Here is a 10,361-nt window from a genome sequence, read left to right as displayed (position 1 = left end):
CACGACTCGCCTTAACAAAACATTCTTTGATAATTTTGATAATTCACATAATAGTTTCCTATGACCAGAATATTTCATTGATTTTTTGATGTGAAAGATGGATCCCATGTCAGGCTTTGAAATCCGTCTTGTGTTTACATTACCGCCCAGAGACAGTTCACTGCAGTACAAAAGATGCGCACACCTATGAAATAACCTTCCTTGCATTATAACCTTGATTGGTACAACCTTGTCGCTCCTCTAGTTTTACTGAAGAGAACAGCTTCTTCTGTATATAAATTTGGCTTGTCCGTTTGTATCCAATAAACGTCAAAACAGCTGAACCGATCCGGGTCCAAATTTTTTGTGGGACATCATGTGACCCCAGGAAAGGTTTATGATCGATCAAAATTTAAAAAAAAAACTTAAAAGTTTTTTTATTTTTTTGTAAAAGATTTAAAAATCTTGAAAATCCGCGATTTTTTTCATAAAATTCGCAAACCTCTTTTTTTCTTTGTTTTTCAATGTTTACAATGAGAACACGTTCACAATTGAAATGGAAGATGGGCACGAAGCGCCCTAAAAGCCAAGTATTTTAAAGTTACAAATTAGTTGAAAATTCAAAACGTTTTAATTTTAATTTTAATTTTGATTTAACGATTAATTAACTTTAATTTGAAAATTAAAGATTGAAAATTAAATCGTTGGAAAATGAATGTAACAAATTTACCATTTAAACCATTATGATTAATTTTTCCTAAGAAAGATATGTTTTTAAATAGATTCTTTTTCCCAACAGTATTTATTTATTCACTACAGTTGTTAACTGCTCCATGCAAGGATATATAATAAGGTTGACTACTCGGTTCGATGCGCTCCATCTATTTATCTAAGAAGACGACATTTCCCGTACATATGGAGCGCATCGAACAAAGTAACCAACTTTATTATACATCCTTGCATTGAACAGTAAACAAAACAGTAGACAACTATAAGGAAAAAGAACCTATTCAAGAAACACAAAAAACATGAATTTTGTTTTAAAGGGAGTGACCGGCTATGTAAGATAGTTGAACTGAGTATGCAGTGTTGTGGAAAACTTCTTTCGGATTCATTTGAGACATATTAAACTTTTTAAAGATCTGTAAATCCTGAGTTTGAGCGCACATTCGACGTTCAAAACTCCTACTTTGGGGGTGGATACGTTTTCAGAATTAGTTTTTTTTAAATTATTGAATAACGACGACATAAAATGTAAAAAGTTCTACAATAAACTACAGACGTCATGAATAGGAACATTTTAAATAATCTTGTTAAATTATTAGTTTATATTTTCTCATTATTCTGGTTTCTCATTAGTCACGATTTTCTGCAGATTTTCTAGAATTATTATTGAAAAGACGACATTTGAAGAATTTCAGGAAATCTGTGAACAAATTCAAAGAAAACAAGAAATTCGAGAAAATAATGAAAACGAAATAATTGATTCTAGCATTGATTTAATGACAAATTTCTTTTGATAAATATGTTCCTAACCATCTAATTAAATTATACTGTATAACTTTTACTTTATTTTCCGTTGTCGTTATTTAATAATTTAAAAAAAATTAATTTTGAAAACGTATCCACACCCAAAGTAGGAGTTTTGAACGTCGAATTTGCGCTCAAACTCAGGATTTACAGATCTTTAGATAGTTTAATATGTTTCAAAATAATCCGAAAGAAGTTTTCCACAACACGGCATACTCGAAGTTCAACTACCTTACATAGCTGGTCACTCCTTTTAAGATTATAATCCTCTTTTATGCGATAAATGTCATTAAAATGCAAAGTGTGTCATCAATGAAAGTGGTCTGGCCCAGTTCACAAAGGAACCCTTGATATCTAGCTGATCAGTTTTGTGCAAGATAACGTTTTTTGGCTAGAAATATGTTAATTTTTTTTATTGCAGTTTGTGAAGCAAGTAATGCATTGCACGAGGCACTTTTGTTGAAAAACCTCAATTAAAATTAATCAGTTTTAAAGTCACACTGCACATGGATATCCAGTTCTTACTTGATCATTCCAAGCGTATGCCATTGTGAATCGGACTAACCAATGTACCAATTGCAGTCCATCAACTTAAGCTAACATTATTTTTTATGAAAATATGTGGCTTCTACAAATATTTCTAATCAAAATATTTTCGGAAATTGATAATATTTGATAATTTCATATTACAACATAAATAGCACACATGTTCATGATAAAAAAAAATTTAAAGAAGTCATAGTCTATAAAATATTTCGGGAAATTCATTGTTTTTAACTCAAAAACGACATGAGAAAAAAGTACCCGAATTGTGTACTTCCCCATGTTATTTTCCCGAGAGGCAACTTCCCAAATGTGCAATTTCCCAAGTTGCAACTTCCCAAGTCCGTTCTAGCAGCAGCGCTTGGCCCCCAGCCTGTTCTAGCCGCGATGTTCGGCAACTAGACCCATGTAAAGGGCTATAGAAAAGCATAAGTGTGTTAGATCGAGCGGTAAAATTAAAGCCCAAGGTGACAATTCAAAGTTCAGATTTTCTAGAATTATTATTGAAAAGACGACATTTGAAGAATTTAAAGAAATCTGCGAACAAATTCAAAGAAAACAAGAAATTCGATAAAATAATGAAAACGAAATAATTGATTCTAGCATTGATTTAATGAAAAATTTCTTTTGAGAAATATGTTCCTAACCATCTAATTAAATTATACTGTATAATTTTTACTTTATTTTCCGTTGTCGTTATTTAATAACTAGACCCATGTAAAGGGCTATAGAAAAGCATAAGTGTGTTAGATCGAGCGGTAAAATTAAAGCCCAAGGTGACAATTCAAAGTCGACCCTGTCTAATGAATTAATGAAACTTTTTATAAGGATGCTGAATCTATTTGTGTATTTGTCTGTACATTTAGTTGGAGGATAAAGATAAAACGTTGATTCTAAACATTTCATTTCTTTGCGTACGGGGAGGGGGGAGGGGGAGGAGAACCCTAGACCCCCTAGCCAGGGGCGTATATATTCCCTAATAATCCCCCTGTATATATTAAATTTACATATAAATTATTTAATTATCAATTGAAAATTTGACCTTTTTACAATAATTTCTAAAAATTTTTCTAATCTATACATTGATTGATTGATAAAAGAATTAAATGGATTGGTTTACTCCTATTGTATGGATTATGGATTGTGTTGATTAAGGATTAAATGGATTGGTTTACATTGATTGCATGGATTTAGGATATTATGGATTAATGATTAAATGGATAGGTTTACTCTGATTGTGTGGATTGAGTTCTGTTGATTAAAGATTAAATGGATTGGTTTACTCTGATTGTATGGATTGAGGGTTGTGTTGATTAAGGATTAAATGGATTGGGTTACCCTGATTGTATGGATTGAGGATTGTGTTGATTAATGATTAAATGGATAGGTTTACTCTGATGGTATGGATTGAGGATTGTGTTGATTAAGGATTAAATGGATTGGTTTACTCTGATTGTATGGATTGAGGATTTTGTTGATTAAGGATTAAATGGATTGGTTTAATCTGATTGTATGGATTGAGGATTGTGTTGATTAAGGATTACATGGATTGGTTTACTCTGATTGTATGGATTGAGGATTGTGTTGATTAAGGATTAAATGGATTGGTTTACCCTGATTGTATGGATTGAGGATTGTGTTAATTAAGGATTAAATGGATTGGGTTACCCTGATTGTGTGGAATGAAGAGACCGAGGGATTGCCATCAAGGATTTCTGAACGTCTGCAGTACATTAAAGAAAAAACAATAACAAAACATCTTGGATTTAAAACTAAAATTGCTGATTCTTTCTTTTCATTTTATGGCTCTAAAGAATTTGACAAATCTTTTAATGATTAAATTATCCTATTTAGAAAATAGGAGATTTGATTTAAAACTTTTAAAATTAAAAAAAAAAATTAAAAATATGAAAAATCTAGTTTCCAAATACTTTTGATTGTTTGTTTCTTTTCCTCGATCTATCTTCCCTTGTTCAAAGATGTCTCTACTGAAAAAACAAAAGCAAGCATTATGTAAGGTAAAGGATCAGAACCCTCGCCTCAAGCTCAAATTGTCTGACCAATATCACTTTGCAACATGATGTAGACCTTTAAAACAAATGAAAGATTTTAAAAACATATTTTAATTTCAACTAAATTCAATTACAATTTTTGGTATAGAAAGATGAAGATTAAAACTAACATTTCCTATAAATCTCACATATCAAGAGCGCATGAAATGTCGTCTATGCCAGCTGTTATGCTTCATCATTGTTGTGCACATGAAGAAAGCTGCTCAGATGTTTGCAGTTTTAAAGGGATAAATACGATTTATGAAAACTATCCAAATATCCTTTTTGACTGTAGTGTTGTTAATCGTTTTCAATACGATCGAAAAAGTGATAGTTTTTCGTGTTGTTTTTATTTTTTCTAAAAACGATCATTTCGTTTTTAAAACAAGATTCAAATAAGTGAAAACGATAAATCCCTAGTTGAGAGTCACATTTTTTTAATAATTCTTAAAAAATAAGTAGGGCAGCATTTCATATATCTAACTCGTTATTCCGCGGCATTTGATCTTAAATATGTTGAAAATACGACATTATAAGAAACTTCTTCTATATATCCATATATTTTGGGATGCACTGTAGTTTAGTAGTAAGAGGACATTTTACGGTATACCTCTATTTGGCGTAAATAAAGATTTTTTCTTCAGTTTTTGTCTCTTTATTAAAAATAAGTAGATTTTATAAATGAAATAGATAAATAAAGTTCATATTTCTAATTTAAAAAGATAACCTGAGGGTCCCCGAGGATCTGCAACAGAAATGATATTATAACAAAATGTATAAAAAGTTCAAATACAGGGTGTCCCACAAAACATGACAGTTGGTGAATAGTTTAGAATGTCTTCTTCCCCATACTGTATTATATATTAAAGACTTCTTGCAGTTTATTTAGTTAAAAATGTTTACTTTGAAATTAATATTACTTTAATATGACTGTATATAACATTTTTTATTATTCTCTTTGTTATAAAACAACTTAAAAAATTATGGAAGAAGAAATTTAAAAATATTCCCAAACTGACATGATTCGTTGGACACCCTGTAGCTTAATCTAAAGAGAAGAGAGTACAGAAATCTATTGAAACCCAAATAAATGCCACGTGCTATTTCCACAGCAGTGTCCGTTTTGTACAACTGGAGTACATATCAGACATGTATTTCCTTAGCTGTAGTGTACGTTTTGTACAACTGGAGTACATATCAGACATGTATCTGCATGAAAAGGCAGACTGCATTTTGGAAATGGCAGGACTTGGTTTATTTTAGGATTATGAATATTTCTAAAATATTGATTCCAAATTAAGCTGCAAACTTTTTCATAGGTCAAAGACGACTTTCAAGATCGGTTAAGTCATTTCGCTTCTTTAAGAATATAACTGTATTTGATAATTTTTAGAAGCCGTTGAGTTCATATTAATGATAAAACTTTTTGCTTTTCCTTAGGTCGTCTGATTCTCAAAACAGAGGGAAAAATTCAAAGTGAAATCTGAGCTTACTGATTCGTTCTTTATTTACATGTTTATTGGGACTTATTAAACTTCTAACATTGAAAAAATCAATAAATGTTACAACTTTAAACAGTATTATGCTGTTAATATATGAGAAGGATCCAATCATAAAATAAGTAGAAGATTTCAATTTAATTTATATAATTTCCAATATCACAGTCATGTTTAATGAATGTATTAATCTATATATAAATTTAGCTTGTCTGTCTGTTTGTTTGTATAAACGTCAAACGTCAAAACGGCTGAACCGATCGGGGCCAAATTTTTGTGGGACCTCACGTGACTAGGCCGGAAGGTTTATGAATAATCAGAATTAAAAAATTTGTGTTTAAGTTTTTTATTTTAGTAAAATTTTGATTATGTGCAAAAAAATATTAAGAAATCCGCAAACTTTTTTGGTTTTTGTTTTATACTTTACAAAGAGAAGAATAAGATGCTCACCGATAAAGCCACAATCAAAAGTTAAAAAAGAAGATGGGCGCGAAGCGCCTTAAAAGCCTAGTGCTTTAAAAAGCATATTCTAATTCCCTTTTTTGCAACCCAATGTCGCAGACCTTAGATATTTCAAACTATAAATATTTAAGTTAGATTAAAAAATAGGTTTCAAAAAAAAAAGGTTACACCATCAATTTTCAGATATAAGGATTAGACAAGTTGAGTTTTTTGCAACCACTCAATTCCTGACTTATTTTTATTCTACAATTTGCTAACAAATTTTCTGTTTGTTATTTTTTTTGTTTTACACAAAACTAATTAAAAGTTAATACATCGGATCAAGCATCAAATATAAGAGAGAGTGGTATAATCCTACTACATATTTTTATTCTTAAACCAAAAAAAAAGATGGAAAAATAAAAAAATTCTTAACATTCTATCCACGGCATTTTTTTTACATTTTGGCAATATTCAAGAAAAAAAAAAAAAAAAAATTTTGTCATAAAAAAAAATTCCAAATATTTAAATGGTATTTTACAGAAAAGAAATTAATAATTGAAACAGAATGGTACTCAATTTTGCTTTGGTATAAAGAATAATTATGGTTCAATTAAAGGACACTTTTTTCCCCTACTTTTTGATTTTGGGAAGTTATGCATCCTAATTATATTATCTACATGTAGTTTATGATAAATATTTTATAATCCATGTTTCTAGTTTATTATAAATATTATATAATCTAGATGTAGTTTATAATCAATATTTTATAATCTATATTTCTAGTTCATTATAAATATTAAATAATCTACATGTATTTTATACTAAATATTTTATAAAAATTAAGTTTCTAGTCTTTTTTATAAAACAAGACATTCTTATATATATATATGTTGCTTATAGCCGGCCAAACGGCTGGACCTATTGGGCTGACATTTTTTGTGGACACTCATAGGTGTTTTAGGTTAAAAAATTCAAAATATTGTTTTAAAAATAAAATTTTAAATTTTTTTTTCGCCGGGCCCTTCAGCTAGTTTATTTTAAATATTATATGATAAAAAACTTAAAAGTCTGCATTGACATTCTTATAACTAAAAATTTAACTGTCATTCGATCATAATATTTCTAATTGTTCAATCTAAGATATTGGAACAATTATTCAAATAAATTTTCCCAGAGAAAGATCAGTAATCAAATCTTGTTTAACATTAAAATCATTAAAAGAATGATACGACTGTGAAACAGGTTTGTAAAACACCTAAGATGAGATTCTAAAAGCTTAAACCCAAGTAAAACCAGGCCTTTGCGTCTGCTTAGACCCAAGTAAAGCTCAAGTGAAGACCCGGGTTTTGGATGGCTTTGAGTTTAGTAAAAACCAACCACCTTGGGTTTTTCTCTCTTCAAGGCTTGGGTTTTCATAAATTTCGAAAATACTTTTACATTTTTACATTTAAAATCTCGGGAATTATTTGTAGTGTCAAATTTGATCAAAGGTTTGAATTAAACATACTATGCAAATAATGAATCTACGCAAAGTTCGAATTTTCGAAATTTACATCTCTTTTGCACAGCTGATCTGCTAGCAATCTGTCTGCTACAGAGAGAAAGCTTTCTCAGCAGTCTCTAATTGGTCGAATCAGAGCTAATCCTAACTAGGGTTCTATCTGAGACAAACTCTGGGTTTCACTCGGGTTTAAGCTTTTAAAATCTCATCTCTGGAAATAAATAATACAAACTTGATGGTAAAATAACAAACAAGAAAACAGTATACAGTACAGTACAGTATGATCAAGTACTAATGAAACAAAGGCTGACTTCAGAAATCCACTAAAATTTATTTTAAATTCGAAAATTCAGTTTTCTTCTATCCTTTACTATATAACATTATAATTTATGTAAAAACAATTACTATTTCACAATTCCAACTCCATCTGGAGCAAGGTTGTATAATAAGGAGGGTTACTCTCGCGCGATGCGCTCCAATGTACGGAAAATGTCGACTCCTAAGATAGATAGATAAAATCCTCATATGATGTCTCTGATTATAGAGGCGAGTGTGACGTCATTTGTGGTTTTTATCTATCTATCTTATGAGACGACATTTTCCGTACATTGGAGCGTATAGAGAGTAATCTATCTTATTATACATCCTCATGGAGACAAGAGTTCGATAGTTTCAAATTATCATTTTTCCCAAAATCAGTGCACATGCATCATCGTTAAATATGGTGGCCACTTCGAACATTTGGCATTTAAAGTTAATGTTTACTGTTTTTTTTCAAATATGAGACTTCATTACATTTGAATTTCCGAGCCGGGTCAAACTTTCCGGTACCAGTTTTTTCTGTACCTAGCTCTATGGACAGGACTAACCAGTGCAACAAGGTTGACGCGGTCTGACCTTATGCTTCATATAGGTTGAATTTACTTTTACTAAAGGGGCAGAGGTGTGCGATATGGAGAGGATACTGTTGTGAATCAAATATGCCAGTTTAAAAAGAAGGCTATAATAAATAACGTGTGCACTGTGCAGTTTCTAAAAGAGCCAGACTCTTAAATTGAATTATATTCCATGCGCAAAGTGCATAAAATGCAACTAATTCTTTCGTCTGATAAAATGCAAATGTTTAATAGTTTGGTCAAACCTGTATCCAAGTTCTACTAAAATTCTTGCAAACTCCACCTCTCCAAGATATCTAAAAAAAGATATGAAAGACTTAACTTTTTTCCTAGATAGCGCTAATCGATGGAGCTTGAACTCAAAAGCAGAAACTTTAAATTTGAAGCGGTGGCTTGATCCTTGTAACAAAGGATATTTGCCATTTTTCATTGATCGAAATAAAATATTTGTAGGTTTAAATTGTTCAATGTTTCCTGCAAATAAATCTCTCATTGGCTTGATCCTCTTACCAACTTTAAAAAAGGAATTAACTTAATTAAATACGTTAAACTATGAAAAAAATGAAAAAAAAACATCAATTAGTAAATATGCAAAAGTTTAAATATTTCGAGTTTTTGTATTTTGTTACCTGTAATCTTCTTCACTAATAAAACTATCCAAATATTCCTCGTAACTCTCAAACTGATCAGAAAACACAAAAATATTCATCCAAGGTTTTTTATTATTTATGTGGTTTTCACTTTCAGAAGGTTCCAAAATAATCTGAGATATTCTTCAGAATTTTGCTTGTATGAAATAAATCAACAATAAAAGAAGATATATATTATAACCCTGAACAATTATTAACGAGCGATTTGTTTCAATTCAAAATTGTTAATCGGAGTAAATAACTCAGATTACCCCTATTAACCAGATCCGTAAAAAATGTCATATATAATGACCAGACCTTAACCCTTTACAAACTAAGGTATAAACGTAAAATTAATCCTACCCTTGTACACTGGAATAGAATGCCAAAAAGTAAACAAAATATGAAAGACTTTTCATATGGTAAAAAAATAAAAATTCGAATAAGGGGTATTTGGTACTACGAAATTCATATTTTTAGTCCAAAACAAAAAAAATTGCAAAACTCAAATTGTCAATAAAAACAGTAATTTTCGAAAATAAGAGGTGTCAAATTGTAAAATTTCATTTCAAAAACTATTTGCTTCAAGAAAAAATCTATTTAAGGACTTTTTCACGCATGAAAATCTGGTTTCAGTCAAAAAAAGGTTTGTTCATATTTTTTTCTCGAAATATACACCACACAGCCTAAAAAGTAAAGAGAATTTTCAAATATTTGCTCACCCCTGTCCCAGTATAAGTTTGTAGCTAGTATCTGAATCTAATTGACTAAAGACGACAAATATTACGCACAACAAAATTCAAAATGCCAATAATTTGGATTATGCTGGAATAGGAGAGCCACATTTTCTTGACGGAGAGCTGGGGCTAGCCAAAGGGTGGAGGCAATATTTTTGATGGTTGGGTTTCATAGTCTAGAGCTCAGCACGTTCAGACTTTGTTCAACCCATTTATTTTAAAGATTAAATAAAATCGTTCAAAATATCAACTTTTCAGATATCCTTAACAATTAAACGTGCGTTCAGTTGACGGTTGATAGATTTCGTTTTACACGTATACTTCTGTTAACGATTTAAATCTCATTAGCGACGTTAAGGGAAGATAATTTAGAAATCGTTAACGACACCCGTCGCTAATTAGACGTTAACAATGAAAACGCAGGGAAAATCGAAAGACAACATTTGATAAAACACGTAAAATAAAACACAGATTTTTTGTTGCGTCCCGATTGCCGATATGTCGGGTAAATAATTCTAGACTTTTTATGTAAAAAACACATATTTTCTCTTTCCT

The 10,361-nt window shown here is 30.5% G+C and overlaps 1 protein-coding gene across 1 annotated transcript in view; it reads right to left on the bottom strand.

Annotated features, from left to right (window-relative positions):
* LOC111704237 (uncharacterized protein C4orf22 homolog) overlaps nt 1-9,128 on the bottom strand; it is a 23,586-nt gene extending 14,458 nt beyond the window's left edge. Inside the window, exons 1-5 of the mRNA XM_023476395.1 lie at nt 9,070-9,128; nt 8,686-8,736; nt 4,831-4,848; nt 4,006-4,040; nt 3,721-3,775 (exon numbers count right to left, since the gene is read on the bottom strand). Coding sequence (XP_023332163.1) covers nt 3,721-3,758 — 38 coding nt within the window. The 5' untranslated portion in view covers nt 3,759-3,775; nt 4,006-4,040; nt 4,831-4,848; nt 8,686-8,736; nt 9,070-9,128. The remainder of the gene's footprint in view (nt 1-3,720; nt 3,776-4,005; nt 4,041-4,830; nt 4,849-8,685; nt 8,737-9,069) is intronic.
* Nucleotides 9,129-10,361: the final 1,233 nt, after the last annotated feature.

Source organism: Eurytemora carolleeae, unplaced genomic scaffold, assembly GCF_000591075.1.
Source record: "Eurytemora carolleeae unplaced genomic scaffold, Eaff_2.0 scaffold194, whole genome shotgun sequence".
Classification (NCBI taxonomy): domain Eukaryota; kingdom Metazoa; phylum Arthropoda; class Copepoda; order Calanoida; family Temoridae; genus Eurytemora; species Eurytemora carolleeae.
This window is presented reverse-complemented; position numbering and strand designations above follow the sequence as displayed.